Genomic DNA, 22,240 nt, shown 5'->3' with positions numbered 1-22,240 from the left:
TTATGCAAAGTAGTTTGTTAGTCTTGGCAAACGAACGAGTGTCGTAAAGGCGAATTTCGGACCAGAAACGCTGATTTTGCCGTTGTTCATATATGTATATATATTTATGTATAGTATGATTCATTTTTCTTTTTATGTCGGCTAATAATTAAAGTACATGGGGCCTTTTTTTTCATGTTAACAATCTAAAAATTCTGAGCGACACTACAACTGCGCTCGTCACCTTGAGACATAAGATAGACAAGTCTCATTTGCCTAGAAATTTCACTAGCTACGGGGTCCTTCAGACCGAAACACAGTAATGCTTACACATTACTGCTTCAAGGCAGAAATAGGCGCCGTTGTGCTACCCATAATCTAGCCGGAATTCTATGCAACGGAGCCACTGGTAAACTATAAATATAATGAATGTGATAGAACAGAAATATATTTTTACTAAAGTAGTGTACAGTGTATCTGCGACTGAGGTTGGTTCTTGTACTCGGTATATATAACTTTTTTATAAGATTGTTTAAATACAATTTAAACAAACAAAAACAAAGGTTTTTGATAGTAAGTCGACAAAAGAGTTTCAAATATTATTTGCCTTCGAGTAAGCCGACAAGATTAAAAAACTAAGGCCTAAATAATCGACAACGATGTTTCGTTGCCCAGTCAGAATTTATCAATAGCTATTGGAATCATCCTGTCTTTTATAAGAAGGTGCATAAACGGCAAGAGGCTAGGCCCAAGGATGTTCGCAACACCAGGGGTCAAGAAGTGTGTACGCGCTCTTCATGGTGGGCTAGATATGCTCTAGGCTTCAAGGTCTGTAAGACGTAACAATTGAACAAGGGAATATGTTCAGAGCCCAGTAATTAATAATAATTACGTCAAAATTCTAAAAATAAAAAAAATTCTAGAAATTTCTTGCCTCAAACAGCCACTTTGTGGAATCAATTACTAGCTGCTGTTTTCACGAATAGGTACGGCTTAGGGACCTTTAAGAAAAGAGCATACTCCCACTAAAAGCCGGTTAGGCATCTCTTGACACCTGTTGTTGCGGATGTCTATGGGCGGTTGCCTCACCACTCCCCATCACGTGAACCTCCTGCCCGTTTGCCCCTCTTTTATAAAAATATATATATCTAAGTTTTTCTTTTAAGGATTCTTGTGGACCTAGGTTATAAATAGCGCGAATAGCCCTTTTCTGCCGCACAAAGATGGCATTAATATCGGCTGCACTGCCCCGCAACAATATACCATAGAACATAGTAGTATGAAAATAACTAAAGTAAACTAGTCGCGTAGTATCTATGTCAGTTAATAGTCAAATCACGTTGTTAGTTAATTTTTATAATTTTCCACTAAGAATCGTGCACAGCTATTTTTTTGTATTTCGCCCAGCCTGGTTCTTATATGCATACAAACGATACCAACACGAAATCTATCTAAAATTATGGATGTTTTCATTTGTGCACGCACCACAGAAAAGCTACTGAATAGATTTCAATTAAGTCTTCTATTCCAGAGACACTTAGCCCTGATCTAGAAAAAAATATTCCGATATCTTCATTTAATATAAAATTTATTAAATTTTAAGAAACAACGAATTTTAAGGACTAGACGAACAGGACGTTCAGCTGAGGGTAACTGATACGCCGTGTTGATAACAATGCAGTGCCGCTCAAGATTATTGAAAAACCTAAAAATTCTGAGCAGCGCTACAATCGCTCATCACCTTGAGACAAGATGTCAAGTCTCATTTGCCCAGTAATTTGACTAGCTACGCCCTTCAGTACGAAATACAATAATACTTAGACATTACTGCTTCACGGCAGAAATAGGCGCCGTTGTGGTACCTTTAATCTAACTGGCATCCTCTGCAGAGCCTCCCACTGGATGAAACAACGGGCAAACTCAGTCATGTGTATACGCGGACGAATGGAAGGGATGTCCCTTTAGGTTTACTATAACAAAATTTTTAAGATTTCCCGAAATGCGGAATTTTCAGAATTGGTGTCAGTTAGTAATAAAACAAAATTATACAAAAAAAAATGTGGTCACAGACAGAGGCTACAGACTTGTATAGTAGTATAGGTGTTTGAATTTATTTTCATGTAGAAACTTCCTGTCGCTTCCTTATTCTTATATTTATTGAAATAGAGGATTGTTCCGGGTTTCTCGGTAACTGGCAACCTCTAAGCCTTGCCAAATCGTGTGATATATATTGACACACTTTTTACAGAAGTTATCTTGCCCCAAGTTAAGCATATATAGCCTGTGTTATGGGTTGCAAGACAACGATATATTTAATACAATATACTTACTTAACATACATAAATACATTTAAACATCCATGACTTGGAAACAAATATCGTAGGATCGCTAATCACTCGGCTATACAGGACGTCGTATAAATATAATATTTTATATGTTTGTTGACATAATGTTGAACTCTTTGGTAAGCTGTATAATATTATATTGTATATTATTGAAGTGAAAACTTCTTTAACCGCGTTGGGCACTTTTTGGTAGGGGAAAGTATGGGTTCGCGACACCAACATGCTCATGATTGGCGCACGCGATAAATAAATATTAAATATAAAGTCAGGCACTTTTAACCGACTTCAAAAAAGAAGGAGGTTCTCTATTCGTCAGTATTTTTTTTATGTTTGTTACCTCAAAACTTTCGTCTGGGTGAACCGATTTTGATAAATATTTTTTTATTTGAAAGCTAGTGCTTCCCGTGTGATATCAATTAGGTCCATATCTGACAATGGCATCCATAAGGAAACTATAAAAGTCTTAAATTTGCTATACATACTTATAGCAAAGTGGATGATAAATTTACGAATAACTCAATATCGCGCCAACCGATTTCAATGATTCTTTTTTTATTGGAAAAGATATACTTCAAAGATGGTTTGGTTAGGTTCTGATTACGGAATCAATGACAAAGTAACGGAACTCTTCAATTCTTAGGAGCAAATTAACGATACGATACTCGGCCGAATCTTTTTTATGCTATCCGCCATATTTAAGTCATCTACTATAACATAGTTATGGTCAAGTAATTGTCGTAGTCGAATATGATGTTCAATGGGACTCCTTCACGACTAATAAGGTGCGATCTGTGGCAGAATTTCTGTCTGTAATCAAATTGCAAAGCGCTTAAAGTCATTGCTGCACTGAAAAATTTAGTATATCTACACCTATTTAGACAAATTGTTAGTTAGTGTACTTCAAATTCACTAAAAATCAAAAAATAAAAAAAATATTAACAAAAAAATCAACCGACTTCAAAACAATACACATAATATGCACTAAAAAGTATAAAAATAATTCCGTATTTTTATACAATCTAATTAATTAAATTTGTTTTGAAATAGTGTTTTTGAAGTCGGTTGTTTTTTTGTTAAAATTTTTTGGATGGGTGAATTCTCGTGAGTTCGCGTCATCGAAATGGTTACAGCAGTATATCTGTAGCTATACAGCTGACGTACTGTGCAAATAAAGTTTATTATTTCTCCTTGTCACGCTAGAACATGTGAACGGCTTTACCGATTTTATTCATTTATTTTTTAATATTTTCTAATACTTCGAAGAAGGTTCTTACATTTCGAAAAATTACGAAAATTGCGCAGAGGATTAAAAACTTAACGACCACCTTTATTATAAACTTTTTTAATGTAACCTTAGCCTGAGCGGTATTTGAAATAACTGTCAGTTGTTTGGCAGTAAGAGAAAGATCGCAAGCCGCCAGGTTTAGACAGTACAATAAATTCGTTTTTTTTTTTAAATAAAACATCGTCTGTTGGGTCAGCTAGTTTTATAATAATATCCGCCAGAAAGCTGACAGTAGTCGCATGCTGACAATTTCTCAGCTTTATTAGCATAGTCTAACTAATTGCTTGCGATATGGTTCAGTTAACGACATTGCCAAGTAATGACATCACAACTTTCAACCGGTACCAATTAAATAGAGTTGTTAACTATCGTGCAGAGTGCATTTTTGCTAATGGCCTGTATTGTTTTAAAATGATATACCTTATATATAATATACAGGGTGTCCCAAAGTTATGAGACATGAAGGGAAAGTACCTTAAATATCGAAGATAGGCTATATCACTGAAAGAAGACTTTATGTTATTTTTAAAAGTTAATAATTCTGCATTCAAAGATTTTCTAAAAACTACTTGCCTCGTCTGGGAATCGAACCGACTTAAATTTAAAAAAAAAACACCCCTACTCTTATGATGCCAATCAAAAGAATGGCCAAAAACTAATAACTCTTCTTAAGTAACATAGTATTTTAAAAGAAAGTAGTCACTTAAGCGGATATTTTTTTGTAAATATTTTAATTAAATGCTCAAAATGTGATCCCTCTTATCTTACGCAGATCGCCAATCTTTTAATGAGTCCGCTGCCTGTTGATTTTCTTATCATGTTATGGTGAATTTTCGATATGATATTTTTTTTTATGGAATAGGAGGACAAACGAGCGTACGGGTCACCTGTTTTTAAGTGATCACCGCCGCCAACAATCTCTTGCAACACCAGAGGAATCACAGGAGCGTTGCCGGCCTTTAAGGAAGGTGTACGCGCTTTTTTTATGGCACAATTCGTTTTTTTTTTATTAAAATATGGGACAAGACGAGCAGGACGTTCAGCTCATGGCAACTGATACGCCCTGCCCATTACAATGCAGTGCCGCTCAGGATTCTTGAAACCCCAAAAATTTTGAGCGGCACTACAACTGCGATCGTCACCTTGAGACAAGATGTTAAGTCTCATTTGCCCAGTAATTTCACTAGCTACGGCGCCCTTCAGACCGAAACACAGTAATGCTTACACATTACTGCTTCACGGCAGAAATAGGCGCCGTTGTGGTATCCATAATCTAGCCGGCGTCCTGTGCAAAGGAGCCTCCCACTGGTTCTGTTTGTAACTCGCCCACGTTCTCGTATCGCTTTTTGTATAGCATATCTTTCACGTATCCCCAAAAGAAGAAATCTAATGGTGTAAGGTCCGGGGATCTGGCCGGCCATCTAATCGGTCCATTCATACCAATCCAAGTAGGAAAACATTCATTTTACGTTGTTCCTTTCTTTTAAAATACTATATTACTTAAGAAAAGTTATTAGTTTTTGGCCATTCTTTCGATTAGCATAATAAAAGTAGGGGTGTTTTTTTTAACATTTCAGTCGGTTCGATTCCCAGACGAGGCAAGTTATTTTTAGAAAACCTTTGAATGCACAAGTACTAACTTTTAAAAATAACATAAAGTCTTCTTTCAGTAAAATAGCCTATCTTTGATATTTAAGGTACTTTCCCTTCATGTCCCATATCTTTGGGACAGCCTGTATATACGACCTGTATAGCCGAGTGGTCAGCGATCCTACCTACTAAGCTAACTAACCTGTACTGTCAAGTCGGAAACTAGGAGACTTAGAGAAAAGTGGTGAAAGGACTCATGCCCTCGATTTATAACAAAACAAATAAACTGCATTTAAGTTTGTTTTTTATATTTCTTAAACTTTTGATGGAAATCGACCCGAATAATTTTTCAAAAAAATTACATCCTGTATTATTGGACCAATGGACTCTGATATTGCTGATAAGGATATGTACTTACTTTGTGTAATGCAATCACGACTTTCCTCTATGTCTCGTAATTTCCGACTTGGCCATCACAGCCCTTCTCAAAAAACCATCCTGTATATAAACATCACTATGCAAGCTTATAACTTATACTGCAAAAATAATTGTCTAAAATCTGACTCCTCGTTTCGCTCTTGGTACCTCCGAAACGTTTGAATGGGTTTCACTGGCTAGATAGCTTATAAGGGTGTAACTTTTACTATTCGTTTGTGAAAATGATTTAGGCTTACTTTACTGGCATAAGTTTACGGTCAAGTGGTTCAAAAGCATGGTTGGTAAAACATTTTAAATGACTTACTTTACACAAAGCCTATTTATAGCTGATAAACACCGTAAATAGTTAATAATTAAGAGCTCAGGCACCTAGAGATCATAAATAAAACACGCCTGACCATATCGGCGTAATTCGTCCATTAGAATGGCCAGTGCCGCACTCTGTCGAATATAAATACATTTTCATTTATTATGCTTAATTAGAGGCCAATTAATAACAATCCAGGCTGTGTAACATTATTAATTTAGAGTCCGACCAAAACAGGAGCTTCAACCGAAACCAAAATCGAATCTCAGGTAACTGTTTTAGGTTTTTGGGTTTGCGTAACAGTTTGCGGGTAACCATAAATTACGTAAGGCGCTTAGGGAGACGAGAGTGTGGAGCCAAATCTCACCCAATCTCACGCTGGAATGAGGTAAATCTCGGCACATACAACGTAATTTTTTTTCCGCAAGAAGCACTGTTTTACGCAATTTTTTGCGAGAAAACTAAATTAAATTTTAAGTAAAAAAAGAGTGGATATCTTATAAAAACATAACTTATTACGCATAAATGGTTGCAATCAGCACAGATGAACTACTTACCTAATTTACATGTTTTTTTTTTAATTGGGCGTTATTTTGCGGAAATTCACAAGTATCCTTTAGATAAATATTATTATTGAAGATTTTTAAAATTTTCACGTGAGATTTGAGTGGAGTAGTGTTTCAACCCAAATCTCACGACATAACACTGAGGGAATGAAGGCTGAATCTGTTAATTTACCTCACGTAGATAATATATGGGCGAAATCGAAACTTTGTCAGACAAGTTAAACTATTATTGACAGTTAATGTTAAAACGTGATAGTATTTGCCGTGATTCCCCCTACCCCGTGAGGTTGGGTGAGATTCGGCTCGACCCTCTCGTCTCCCTAAGCGCATTACGTAATTCATGGGATGTCCAAAAATAAATATTATTAAAATAATGTACCTAAATACGATTGCTAAAAATTATCACAATCCAGTTGTAGGCTGTCTCATCATTTATGCAATCTTCAGTGAAATAATATTAACTGCAAAACCTCTTTTTAATAAAACTTTAAATTTAATTACAGATAACATCTGAAGTAAAGCTGGGATTTCATTATTGTGTAGATATACATTTTCTTTTAAAACTATTGCGTATTTTATGGAGCATACATGTTTGTTAACAATCATAACATATAACCTGAAAGTTGAACAAGACATACCAAAATGTACGAACCATGCTTCACTCGAACGGTTGGCTCAGTTGGTAAGACCACTCGGACAGAATCCAAGAAGTTCTGGGTTCAAGTCCATCATTGTTCATACATTTTCGTTAAGAATTGAATTTGTATAATCATCATCATCAATATACCTACAAAAACAGATGCTTTTGTTTGTAATATCAAAACATCGGACAGACTGACGGACTGAGATACACAACAAACACACTTCACAAAATAATATAAACACATACATACATACACACTAACATACATTACACTATACATCACTGCAGTTGGCAGCGAGGTATGATGTTAACCACAATAATTAATTGCTAATCATATAAAAATTATTACTTTAAGCATACAAATTTTTTTTCTTTATTTTTGTAAAAGGGAGTGAAGACTCCATCCTATGTGTATCAAGACACTGTCTTAAGACTTGTTGAGAAATCTCTTAGCAGTATGCAATGTGTCTTAGACTTTCCAGCAAGACTTCACACCCGGTCTTGGCACTACCCAAGCATTGGATGGAATTCAACATTCTAGATTTTAAGACCTGAAGACTGGCTCTCATCAGCCCAGATCGGAACAACTTGGACTCCAAATTATGGTCAGTTTTAGCAGACATTGCCTGTTCTCGAAGATACACTGTGTAAGTCCACAGAATTGTGGCCAGATGGATTAAAGTGCTGCATTAAAGTCAACGAATAGAATTTCTATATTTTGCTGAGACTTCAATAAATACATACATTAAAGTTTTATTAAGATTACTTTACGTAAAAATATGCTTTTTTTTTGTAACAGTAGCAGTGGCACATAGAAATACTAGAACTAGAAAGATATTTTCATCATTTATTCAGATGGTATTTTGATCACACTGAGATTAAAGGACTAACTTCATGGTGTACTATAAAAATGGCATGGTATGACGGTGCCTATTTCCGCAATTAAAGTCAAATAAGCTTTATTAAATTATACTTAATTTAGACGCCTTTGAATAGTCACTATAAATATTTTTTATAAATTACTGAATCTACCATATGTTCGAAAAAAGTTGAACTGATGAGAAGAACATACAAGAAACTCAACGGCCACTGTTTTCAATCAAATAGAGTATTTTAAAATGGCTGTAATAAAATACAAAACAAGTGGAATGTATATATGGACTGTGATTAAATAATATAAATTATTTCATAAAAAGTAATAAAGAATAAACTGTATAAATATAAATTATCATATATTGGATGCATCAACTTTTAGAGCTTGAATTCATCAACAACTGAGTGCGTTTTAAGAGCAATGTTTGATCACCCAAAAGACAATGAGCATTATAATCACAAAAATCGTCACCGTTTTGCTCTTAATAGTGATTTTCATTATTATAACACTAGAAATAAGGGATTGCTTGTAACTAATTCTAGTAGGCTTCATAAGATACATAATAGCTTTAAGGGTAAATGTATACACTTCTACAATAAAGTCCCAGCCACTGTTCAGGCATTGTCTATAAATAAATTTAAATGTTTTATAAAAAAATGGCTCTGTCGTAAATCCTATTACTCCACTGCTGAATATCTAAATGATCGGGCAGCCTGGGACTAGATTGTGATTATTTTATAGCAACTGTACAATATTGTATATTTTTATTGAAAAGAGTGCAAAAAAAAAGAATGCTGGGAGAGTTTCTTGCGCCGCTTCTTCTCTCTCAGAGCGCCATTTGTTTCCGAAGCGGTAGTAGTATCTAGTAGTATAAGAAATGACATCAAAAAGAATTCTAAAGGAATCAATTTTGAGAAAATAAATGCCTTTTATGCCTTTTAAGGATATAAAATAATGACTCACATCATGTCCAGATGAAATTGCCAAGCTAATGTAATATGTCTCATATGTTTGTTTCCTTCACAACAGCCGATTTTTACCTAACAACTGCCTAGTCATGATCATAAGATATTGTGTTGCGGGATTCTGTAATAGGTTACAGGCATCCAAAAATACCATCCTTTCATCAATGACTGGGTGGATGAGATGTAGTTTGACAGATATAATCTATATAATATAAACTATTATTATTTTTATATGAATGTGTCACTGCCATTTTCATTTGAATTTTAAGAAATATAACTATATCGCCAGGTGACCAGAACCAGACCAGGTCATGAACAGAAGGACAACACTTTTAACAATCTTGACAAGTAATTATGATCATTTAAATGCATTACTAATATTCCACATATATTCCATAAAAGAACAGTTAGAATACTAACAACCATCCATATTATATGATAATATATCTATAGGCATTAAAAAACTCATGTATAATGCCCTTAACTTAAATTTAGGATTGGTCTCCGCTGCGCTCCAACTAGATACCACAAATACTATGCCCAAGCGGCCGTACTCAAGCCAGTCTCGAACAATGTGTGGCTTGGACATGCCATGTTCTGTTAAACTTTACTAATAATTGAAACTAGATAAGACTTTGTAAAAGTAAATACTACAAGAAATAAAGACACTGGGATCGCATATCATCAGTAAGTATTTTGTATTTTATTAATTGCAATGTTAAATAACATGAAGTGCATATAACTTACAAAATTTTAAAGATGCAATTGAGTGTCAAGATGCCACACACACAAGCATCTTTACAAACAGCCAATACACACTAAAATATAAAGTTGCCGAAATAAAAAAGCTATTGTTCTTAGGTAGTGTGGTATCTAGTTACACTAAACTATAATTTTCAGCTTGAAATTTATTTAAATAAAACTTGTGATTCAAGTTGAGCAGTCTTTTGAGTTCAAATTATTGTGCAAATATATGAATATATTATAAATGTAAAGGCAGGTGGGGAAAACACATTTTAGTCTAAATATGTGAATCTCATCTCTCTGTGAAATAACAATTTAACCAGCTAATATTATTAATGATTTATGACGTGCATGGCACATCATTCTTTTCTATTCTTCCTACGTTAAATTACACATAAGTAGTATAATAAATTCTAGACTTTGTTCCTGTACATATTAATTTTTTGCAACTAATAAGTTTTGATTTGTTTGTCACTGATCATCAGGCAGTCATTCATTGGATTCAAAATATAATTAGTGAGAAATATGAATATTACTAGTGCCATTGATTGTATATTTCATCAAAATTTACCTACATATGTACATAAATATTTTTTTTAAATATGTGATAAACCTCATAACATAAATAGGCATAAGGCCACAAACTGTGGGCAGAACTTTTATTTATTAAATAAATTACCGAGTACTATAGCATGAATTGTAGGTGAAACTGATATAGTTTTGATAGTAGAGTGTCTCAAATGAAAAGAAATAGAAACAAAATTCATAATATAGATATTATGAGTGTAGTTGTAAAACCAGTAATTGTGTTCTAAATAATTCTGTGTAATCACCTTTTATAAAGGAAACCCAACTTAATGTTTTAAAGTCAATGAAAAAAATGTTACAACTGTTCTATATCCATATTTTAACATCAAAGAGATAACTGTATAATAATATGCATGTAAAAATTGATTAGCACCCCACTTATCAATGTCGGTTAATGTGTTTAACAGGGCGTTGAACCATATATTATGTTTACGTTGTAATACGTAAACAAAAACCATAAAACGTAACATGTTTTCGACACATTTGTCATTTACCAATAACGCGCTATTCATTCGAAATTTAAAATACGTACCCTCTCTGGCTTTCAAGTAAACAGTGTTGGCTACGATGTTTTCCAATTCCATTAGTTCCAGTGTGGCGGATTTTACTGTAGACCGTCCAGGAAACTGGTATCCGCCTTTGCGGCCACAGTGCCGCTGTAGCCGCTTGCAACAATCCGCCCATCAATAAAACAATCATACACTAAACTTCACACACCTCATCGGCTTCAACACAAATTCACGGGTGTGTATATAAATGTAACGAACACGCGATGAAAACACCTTACCATCCTTTATATCATTCGCGGGATATACAATTCACAACTTTTAACAGATTTAAAATAATTTTAATGAATTATAACTTTTTGTAAACGTGATTTATTATCGGTGAAGTCTCGTTTTACTCACAACCGAAGAAACGCCCCACTAATCCACGATATTAACGGCTTTAGAAGTACTTTAGAGAGTTAAATGAGTACTGTTTACTACCGTTTAATAATATTTAAAACAACCAAAGAGATACTTCAACCAACCAACTTAACAATCACCAAAACGCGACGCAATCATAACCCAAGAACCACGACTCCCCTAGCTCCTTCCTGTATGCATTCGACTCAAGTTCGACTTCGACCGTCATCAACATTCGGCATGCATCGGCCATCAGAGAACTTCTATTCATTCCTTCAAGAATGAAGAAATGCCAATTTGACATTTTGACACTGACATTTTTTTGGAGTTTATGGCCTTTTGACACTGACATATTGCAATGAAAGCTGCACATCTGTCACTTCTGTGTTTACTGGAGAATCAATTGCCAGAGTAATTAACATTAACAAATAAACATTCTTTGCAACTGCCATTCTAGAAGCATTCTTTTGTTATGTGGTGTGAACAATTCTATTATACTTTCAGACTTCAAAAATTGCATCTAATAAATTCAAAGAGGTTCTTGCCTTGCCCCGACACACATATAAGTTTTATTATGACAACGTTACATCACAAAAAAAATATGCATTTTTTTATGGGAGAGGAGGACAAACGAGCGTACGGGTCACCTGTTGTTAAGTGATCACAAGGGCGTTGTCCATTTGAAAATATTACGTCACGTTTATGAAGTGTAGTGGTGCATAAAAAAGTTTATTCCAAATTCAATTTTAAAATAACATTGTCTAAATTGTAGTATATCACTTGGTTCAATTTTTTTTTTATTTATATGAGAGGGGGCAAACGGGCAAGAGGCTCACGGGATGGGGAGAGGTGAGGCAACCGACCATGGACATCCGCAACAACAGGTGTGTCAAGAAATGCGTTGCCAGCCTTTAAGGTGGGAGTATGCTTTTTCTTGAAGGTCCCTAAGTCATATCTGTTCGGGAAGACCGCTGCCGGTAGTTGATTCCACAAGTGGCTGTGCGAGGCAAGAAATTTCGAAGAAAACGCGCGGTTGTGGAATGCCAGACGTCTACGTGATGCGGATGGTACTTTGCACGTAATGTCCGATGGTGGAATTCGGCCGCTGGAATCAACCCGAACAGCTCCTCTGAGCACTCCTCATGATAAATGCGGTAGAAGATGCACAGAGAACCCACATCTCTACGCAATGCTAGAGAATCAAGCCGATCGGAGATGACTTGATCGTCGATGATTCGAGCCGCTCTTCGTTGAATGCGGTCAAATGGAAGAAGCTGGTACTGTGGAGCACCCGCCCAGAGGTGAGAACAGTACTCCATGTGAGGCCGAATTTGCGCCTTATAAAGTTGCAGGCGGTGGCTTTTAGTGAAGTACTGTTTCGCCTTACTGAGTACACCAAGCTTTTTAGAGGCCAGTTTGGCCTTCTCTTCCAAGTGACCACGGAACTGAACGTCGCTCGATGTATCGACGCCAAGTATGCCAATACAGGCTGCGGCAGTTAGAGGAGTGATCTCGAATCGAGGGGATACGACAAAGGGAGACGCACAAACTTCTGTCTTCTTGGGGTTGAATTGGACTAAATTTTGTCGGCCCCATTCCGAGACTTTGCAAAGCATAGTCTCGATTTCAGACACAAGTTTGATCCGGTTCTCGTCGACACTATCCCGGGACATGTTGGCACGGCCGGTGTAGGAAGCATACCCCGTGCTGTCGTCCGCATAGCAATGAATATTGCTGATTTGCAGCATATCATTGATATGCAGAAGAAACAGCGTAGGGGATAGCACACAGCCTTGCGGGACACCAGAGTTTATGGGTTTTAAGTCGGAGCATGCACCGTTGATAACCTTGATGCTCCGATCAGCCAAAAAGCTAGTGACCCATTTGCACAACTTCTCGGGAAGCCCATAGGATGGCAGTTTCGCTATAAGCGCTTTATGCCACACCCGATCAAAGGCCTTCGCTATGTCCAAACTCACCGCCAACGCCTCTCCCTTCGACTCAACCGCTTGCGCCAATTTATGGGTGAGGTACGCAAGAAGATCACCAGCTGAGCGACCCTGACGGAAACCGTACTGGCAGTCGCTGATCAGCTGGTGCCCCTCTAGGTATCCCAAGAGCTGGCGGTTGATGATCGACTCCATTACTTTGGAGAAAATGGAGGTAATGGCAATGGGGCGGTAGTTGGACGGATCTGAGCGTACACCTTTCTTAGGGATCGGGTGCACTAAAGCCGCCTTCCATAATTTCGGGACTACGCCTGATGAGTAGGAGAGCCGGAAAAGACGGGTAAGGACCGGCGCCAGTTCCGGAGCACATGTCCGCAGCACTATCGGGGGAACGCCATCGGGCCCGCTCGATTTGTGAATGTCCAAGGTGAGAAGCGCCTTAAGCACGGCACCATGCCGGATTTTTACCTCCGGCATATAAGAATCGCACCGCGGAATGTGCGGTGGAGGTGCACCTTGGTCATCCAGAGTCGAGTTGAACGCGAAGAGGGAGCCCAGGAGATCAGCTTTCTCTTTCGCGTCATGGGCCAGCGAGTCATCATCCCTGTGCAGTGGCGGAATCGCTGGCTGGCAGAAGTTTCCTTGGATAGCCTTCGCGAGCGACCAGAACGCACGAGTTCCCGAGGGAAGGCGTGCAAGTCTCTCGCCAATTCTGCCAATGTGCTTCGACTTCGCTTCAGCAATAACTCTTTTGAAGGACCTGGAGGCATTATTGAAGTGTTTTTTAAGTTCGCTGGAATTCACATCCTTAGATACCACCGCATTGACCCAAGCCTGATAGCACTCCTGCTTTCGGCGAGAGGCCATTTTGCAGGGGCGGTCAAACCATGGTTGGGACCTGCCACCGATAGGCACAAAGGAGGATGGAATGAAGAGTTCCATATCTTGCAGTACCACATCAGCAACAGCGTCAGCAGCGGCATCTGGATCTCCCGGCGAAAAACAGATCTGCCTCCATGGGTAGGATGCAAAAAAGCACCGCATCTCGTCCCACTCTGCTGACCTATAGTGCCACACGCGGCGACAGCCTAAGAAGCGGGGCCGTGTTAGGCGCGTGATCGGCACGGTGCTACGGATCAGGCAGTGGGCCGACGATCCCAGAGGAGGGTCAACGGAAACTAGGCAGCCGTCCGGATGTGAGGTCAACAGAAGGTCCAACAGTGAAGGTGTATGATCTTGCACATCTGGGATTCGCGTTGGCGCAATAACCAGTTGCGTCAGACCATATGCTAAGGCGAAGTCGTGAACAGATCTCCCTGCATGATCGGTGGTACGTGAGTGGGCGTTAAAATCGCCAAAAAACACGATCTCTGCAGTGGGGATCTGCTCCAACACGGAATCTGTAGCCATTTGGATGTGTTCGAGGACCCGGTCATTCTCTGCGTTACCGCTATGGGACCTGTACAGGCATGCGTAGATTCGCGGATGGTCATCGCATTCTACACGCAGCCAGATGATGGATAGGTCCTGTCCTTCAAGAAAACTCAGGCGTCGAGACCAGACATCCTCCCTGACGTAAACGCACACGCCAGCCCGTGGTATAAAGAAGTGTTCCAAATTATACCCCGGGTAGGAAAGGTAAGATGAATCAGCCAGGGAGGATATCTGTGTCTCGGTTAAAAAGAGCAGGGCCGGCTTCGCCGTCTCCAGGTGAAATTGGACGACATTTAAATTTGAGCGAAGCCCCCTGATGTTGCAAAAGTTCACAGCGAGTGTGGAGGAGGGTGGTTTGAGCCTCCTGCTCTGTTTGCCCCGAGTCAGCGCGGATTTGCCCCCTCCAGAATACGCGGGGCAGCCTGGGCAACTACTGTTAGGTACAGGCCCTAATTGTGGACGCCCAGGGACGGATTCTCCAGGGCTGCATAGCCTGGTACCGTCCTGGAGTAGTCTCAGTTTAGTCTGTGCTGCCATTTGTATTTGGGAGGGGGGTTGTAGGCCTCCGGATACCCCTCTCACCGGACGAAACACAGCGGCATAGCCGCTATTTCATGCCGGTTTTGAGTGGGGGAGTGGTATTTCTCCGGGCGTGCCGGCCCAATTCGGTTTTAAAAATTTTAGCACCGATCACTACCACTTAAAATAAAATAGAAATACTCGAAGCTTAGTCTACTTTAACGAGACATTGGCTAAATTGTTATAAGTATATCAAAGAAGCTATAGAATAGAACTATTTGCCGCACACAAGCCTGTATTAGCAAATAATACATAATAGTACAAGTACGAAAGTTTTACTCGGCAAAATCAATCAAAGAGATAGGGATTCTTGCGGTCATTCAATAAGGTGTAATTCTTCTGACGACATTTGGGTTGACTTCTTTACCTAAAACTGTAATACCTAGTACAAGGTCATCTCATAAAAATAGCTCTGTTCTTTCTATAATATTTCTTATATATTCTATATTATTCTTATATATCTTACATTAATCTATAATATAAATATAGATAAGTCGCGCGCGCGGGCAACCGGGATGACATGTCGCTTACCAAGTTTATATATATATTTTAAAAATGAGTGGCAAAGAAATAATAATTATTAAGTGTTATGTTTTATTTGTAATCGTATAGACGTTATTGATGAACAAGCAATAACTCAAATATGTACATCGAGTTTCTCGAAAAAGAAATAGAAAGTGCAAAAGCCGTTATTTGTGAAAATTTGGGAACAAGAATCACTACATGAAAAGGCGAAACAAGGTCAGTCAAAAATGTCCAGGACATTTTTAAGATATTAAAAGACACAGAACCTGATAACTTACCGATTTTTGTAGCAAAAGATTTACACAAAATTCCACAGGTAAAGTTCGATCTTCTTTAAGATCGGAAGTTTCGTTTATGAAAATGAATATGGTTGTAAAAAACGAAATATATAAACTTCAAAATGATATAGACACAAATAAAACGGAACTTTTTAATCATCGTAAGCCTTTGTGCAATACTGTAGTATAATCATATGATTCAAAAAATGTACAAAACGTTGAAGGTAGTCCTGAGAAAGTCATTTCACCTTTACCCGCATTAGAAATAATTAAGTCGACTCAGTCTGATGTACGTATTAATGAACCTGTTTTAGCACAAAGGAGGCGTGGCTTAGTGGACGCTAGCATAAGGGCTGCTCTACAAAGTTACTCGTATCGAGACGCGGTGATCGTTCCGGAAGAAAATGTAAATAGACAAAAAACAAATAATCTGGCCGCCGGACATTGATTACAGAAAATATATATATAAAAATATAATGAATTTACGAATAATGGTAGTGGAAATGATAACCGTGAATTTATAAACAATTACCATGGCTATTTCCTTGAAATTATCATCTTTCAACTGTAAATCCGCAAAGAGATCTTGTGATTCCTCTGGTGTTGACAAGAGAATGTAGGCGGCGGTGATCACTTAACACCAGGTGACCCGAACGCTCGTTTGTCCTCCTATTCCATAAAAAAACATTTCTAGCAGTGGAACTTACAGACGCGTTAACACACACGTACAAACGACAAGATGTGCCAAGTTTGGGTTCATTTAAATAGTTATGATGAGATAGTAGCATAGCAAAAAAAATATCAATTGAGCATATTCGTGAATTATGTAACATCTCCGATATCATTGCACTACAGGAAACTTGGCTCATGCCAAGTTATATTGGATTTTTAAATCAAATTGAAGCCATTGATGCTTCCGCTGGTATTTTACGTGGGAGGCTCTATGGTGGCGGAAAAATTTATTCCAGCAAACTAGAATAATTAATGTGGGAAGTGACAACTCTCGCATAGTGGCAATAGAATTTCAGTTACAAAACATAAAATTATCGTAATGAGTGTGTACATGCCCTATGATTGCAGCGATAACTTGCCGGAATTTACGAATACGTTAAGTGCGATGAATGCTATCGTTCAGGACAGTTGTGTGCAATTAGTACTTTTATAACTTTAATAAGTAATCTATTTAATATTTTTTTTAGGCATAGTATGTTACCAGAAGACCACAGTTGTAGCAATTATAAAAAGTAAAATGAGTGACCTTTCTGACATAAATAATTACAGACCTATCTCGGTGGCTACTGTATTGTCAAAAGTATTTGAATACATTTTATTACAATATCAAGAAAGTAGTATAAAAATTAATGATCGTCAATTTGGTTGTAGGAAAAAATTTTCCACTGATCTTGTGATATTAGCTTTAAAGAATTGCGTTACCTATTACAAATCTAGACAAACGTCAGTGTATGCTTGTTTCCTAGATTTAAGTAAAGCATATGATAGAGTGGTATATAGTAAGTTATGGGACAAATTGTATAGAACAGGTGTATCTCACAGTATTGTTCGGGTTTTAAAGTATTGGTATCAGCACCAAAAGTATATTGTAAAAGGCATAAAAAAGGCATTTATTTTCTCAAAATTGATTCCTTTAGAATTCTTTTTGATGTCATTTCTTATACTACTAGATACTACTACCGCTTCGGAAACAAATGGCGCTCTGAGAGAGAAGAAGCGGCGCAAGAAACTCTCCCAGCATTCTTTTTTTTTTTGCGCTCTTTTCAATAAAAATATACAATATTGTACAGTTGCTATAAAATAATCACAATCTAGTCCCAGGCTGTCCGATCATTTAGATATTCAGCAGTGGAGTAATAGGATTAACGACAGAGCCATTTTTTTATAAAACATTTAAATTTATTTATAGACAATGCCTGAACAGTGGCTGGGACTTTATTGTAGAAGTGTATACATTTACCCTTAAAGCTATTATGTATCTTATGAAGCCTACTAGAATTAGTTACAAGCAATCCCTTATTTCTAGTGTTATAATAATGAAAATCACTATTAAGAGCAAAAAGGTGACGATTTTTGTGAACATATATTAAATTTTCATAAATGTACTGACAATAAACAGTCATAATATTTATTTCTTTAAATTTTTCTTTGAGAGACTGTCTATAACCAAGCTGATATATAGCACGAACAGCTCTCTTTTGCAGAGCAAAAACTATATCAATGTCAGCAGCATGACCCCATAGTAATATACCGTACGTCATGATGCTGTGAAAATAACTAAAGTACACTAATCTAGCGGTCGCAACATTCGTGTACTCTCTAATCTTTCTAACTGCATATGCCGCAGAGCTGAGTCTATCTGCTAGATGGGTAATATGTGGACCCCACTGAAGCTTTTTATCTAACGTGATACCCAGGAAGACCGTAGTGTCCACAAGTTCCAATCTCTGGTCATTTAAAAGTACGTTGGTTTGTACCTCCGCTGTGTTTGGTGTAATGAACCGTAAACACTTTGTTTTTTTACTGTTTAAGTGCAGATTATTCGTCTCAAACCAACGCACTATCTTTGAGAGTGCATTGCTTACCTCGTCATCAATATCCGCACGTCGCTTCACTTTAAAAATAAGTGAAGTATCATCAGCAAACAATACAATCTCATGGCTATCATCTACCACAAACGGTAGATCGTTAATATATATAAGAAACAAGAAAGGACCGAGAATAGAACCCTGTGGAACACCTATTCGCACAGGTTTACCCGAAGACCGTTTGCCATTTACATCGACTATCTGAACTCTTTCGCTTAAATATGATTTTAACAGATTTAGGGCTCTATTTTTCACTCCATAATGCTTTAGTTTTAGGAGTAAGGTTTCATGGTGGACGCAGTCAAATGCTTTTGACAAATCACAAAAAATGCCCAATGCATCCTGTGACTCTTCCCAGGCGTCAAAGATGTGCTCAATGAGTCTAGTACCCGCATTAATTGTTGATAAACCCCTAGTGAAACCAAACTGATTTTTGTTCATTAATTTACAAAAATGCATTTGTAGCTGTTGAAGCAAAAGTTTTTCAAAAATTTTACTAAAAACAGGCAGCACTGAAATAGGTCTGAAATTAGCAGGGTCAAAAGAACTGCCCGATTTAAACAAAGGTATAACTTTGCTGTATTTCATGAGGTCAGGGAACACACCCTCATCTATGCATTCATTAAATATCATTGCTAATTCAGGTGCTATAATGTCAAGTATGTATTTAACAATATTAGTCGAATGGCCCCATAGGTCTTTTGTATTTTTTATTTTTTGTATTTTTTTTTTTATTATAAAGTGGCAAAAGTCATATTCTGATACATACACATTGAACTGTGGTGTTAGGCAGGGCGGACTGACTTCTCCAATCCTATTCAATCTGTATGTCGACGCTCTGATCTGGTACTGAGTTCAGCTCATATCGGATGCCATATTGGTGGATTTAATATCAATAACATTAGTTACGTGGATGACATGGTCCTCCTTAGCCCCTCGATGAAGTGTCTTAGAGGACTGGTAAACATCTGTCAAAAAATTGTTGGCGAATACGGGTTACTGTATAACGAAAACAAAAGTAATCTCATGGTATTTCGCTCAGGAAAGGGCCCGGATTACATACCGCGTATTTATTTGAACGGAACGAAACTAGCAATAGTAGAAAAATTTAAATATTTAGGTCATTTTGTCACAAGTACTCTAAGCGACGACGTTGACATAGCGAGAGAAAGGCGAAGTTTAGCTGTAAGATCTAATATGATTATAAGAATATTTAAGCAGTGTAGTAAAAATATTAAAAAGCTTCTGTTTACCTCATATTATCAGTTTTTTTATTCAAGCAATCTTGTGTTAATTATACGCGTAAGTCCATGAACATCTTAAGAGTTCAATATAACAACGCATTTAGAATGTTTATTATTGCATTGTTTTATAGGGTTTTTGTGTTTGCATTGTAGTTATAGGGTTAATGATTTTTATGCAGAAATTAGAAAAAAGTTTTTTCTATTAGAGACCGCATTAGTAAAAATTCCAATATTGTTTTAAATGTAATGAATAATTTTGAAAATATAGTGAATAGATGTGAAAATTATTAAATATATTATATTAATTATTTAAATATGTTAAAATTAAAGTGTTCAAATAAATGTATTTAATGTGTCACTAACCCTAGAATTAGATTTTACTAACATTATATGGGCTATGGCCTGAAATAAATGATATTATTATTATTATTATTATTAAATAGGTATGTAATTGTAATTTTAAATCAATATTCTTTCGTTGTCAACCCTACATTAATTGCAGATAGAAATGTATGCGTTGGAAGACCATAATACACCACCATAGTCAAACCTACTTAGTAAGTTAGTATATACACGGTGAAATTTTATGGGTATGCTATGCTTTGAACCCGACGTTCCTTAGGTCATCTCTAATGACTATGTTAAGTCAGAAATGAATTATCGTTATATTTTAATACAATATTTAAAGTGCAAAGTTTTCGTGAAAACTATGCATCCCGCAACCCTTATCAGCTGTTTTTTTGAACTCTCTTAGACCTAAAACAGATGAATAACGTAGATGTGACATAACATCAGATAAAAGTAAAATGCCTACTACTCATTGCACCTGCGAGGAAAATTAATTTCTCATTTTGCCATGAAGACGAAGTTATTTTGTATGTCTTTAGCTGACATTTTATTTTATTTTATTTATTTGGAAAACCAGCTTTAAAAACGTAAACGATACTTAAGATAATTACAGAGAGCCAATTATAGGTTTCCACAATTAGTGCTAGAGTAGAAAAAAACAGACATTGAAAATAATGGTAAATTTGTATTTTTTTTAGATATGTACAACCCAATAAAGATAGGTAATTCGATTCCAATTATGAAACTATGTATGCATACACTTAGGTTTAAAAGATCGGTCTGTCTGCATTTTTACTCTTTGGACTGTGTGAATGTAAATATCATGATTGAAATATTCACTCCTCTGTGTAAGTAATTGCCGATTGTAAAGGACCCTACACACTGCACCATTTTTAATTCAAGATATTTTTGTTATGTTGGAAATTAAATGAGTTCACATTTATGATAAGTTATTACCTACACGCAAGCACTTCAATGTAGGATTATTTTTTTTTTCTATTTTATTAGAAAACAAACAGCTATATACATATTTTACATAGTTTTAGCTTTAATTTAGAAAAATACAATAAGCCAGCAAAGTTTTCACAAACGTGTAGATTCATAATTGCTAGATTAATAACTCGATCGGGTACAACTAGGATCGCATACAACACTAAAGTTATAGATAAATATAAAAGATAAAATTCATCGACTGCAAGATTTATTTCTTTATCATCTAGTAGGCCGCACCAGTTAATTTTTGCTAATTCTTCGTTAATCAGGTTATAATCTGCCGAGTGAAATTTTCTCACGAGCCGAGGAGGGGGTCGCAGGCTAGGCTGCAAGCCTTGAACAGTATTAATATTAATATATTAATACTGAGAGCAGGTGGTTATCTTCGGGTATCGCTAGAGCGACAGATCTCTGAACTGAACGTTGAGAACTAGATATGACCAAATCGAGGCATCTATTATTAATATTGCTGATATTATTGAACTGGGTCCAACCCGTAAAACATAAAAACGCCCATAGTTGGGAAGTCAAACGGTCCGTGCTAGTATTTAGTCCGTGCTTTTATTTAATTTTGCATTTAATTTTTATGCTTAGCTAGTGTGCAACCTATATCACCAAGATTAGCTTGCCATTCAGCATTCCTAATTTGAAATTTTCTTCATCTGTCATTGAAAATAATTCCAAATTTGTATTTGTAGATTATGGGTGCCACAACGGTGCCTTTTTCTGCCGTGAAGCAGAAATGTATAAGCATTATTGTGTTTCGGTCTGACGGGCGCTGTAGCTGGTGTAATTACCGGGCAAATGAGACTTACCATCTTATGTCTCAAGGTGACGAGCGCAATTGTAGTTCCGTTTTTGGGTTTTTCTAAGCTCTTGATCGGCACTGCATTGTAATGGGCAGGGCGTATCAATTACCATCTGCTGAATGTCCAGCTCGCCTCGTCCCTTTTTAACACAAAAAAAATGTATTATCCAATAAAGGTAATTCTCTCTCCTATTAAGAAATTGTTCTAAACGGATAACTTTAGTCAAAAATGGATGTCTTTGACCATCCT

At 36.9% G+C, this 22,240-nt stretch overlaps 1 protein-coding gene across 1 annotated transcript in view; it reads right to left on the bottom strand.

Annotated features, from left to right (window-relative positions):
• Window positions 1-11,481, bottom strand: part of LOC126972383 (G protein-coupled receptor kinase 2) — a 91,849-nt gene extending 80,368 nt beyond the window's left edge. The window contains exon 1 of the mRNA XM_050819086.1: window positions 10,857-11,481. Within this exon, the coding sequence (XP_050675043.1) occupies window positions 10,857-10,908 (52 nt within the window). The 5' untranslated portion in view covers window positions 10,909-11,481. The remainder of the gene's footprint in view (window positions 1-10,856) is intronic.
• Window positions 11,482-22,240: the final 10,759 nt, after the last annotated feature.

The sequence above is a fragment of the Leptidea sinapis genome, chromosome 26 (genome assembly GCF_905404315.1).
Source record: "Leptidea sinapis chromosome 26, ilLepSina1.1, whole genome shotgun sequence".
NCBI lineage: Eukaryota > Metazoa > Arthropoda > Insecta > Lepidoptera > Pieridae > Leptidea > Leptidea sinapis.
The sequence above is the reverse complement of the archived record's forward strand: the minus strand, read 5'-3'. Positions and strand labels throughout refer to the sequence as shown.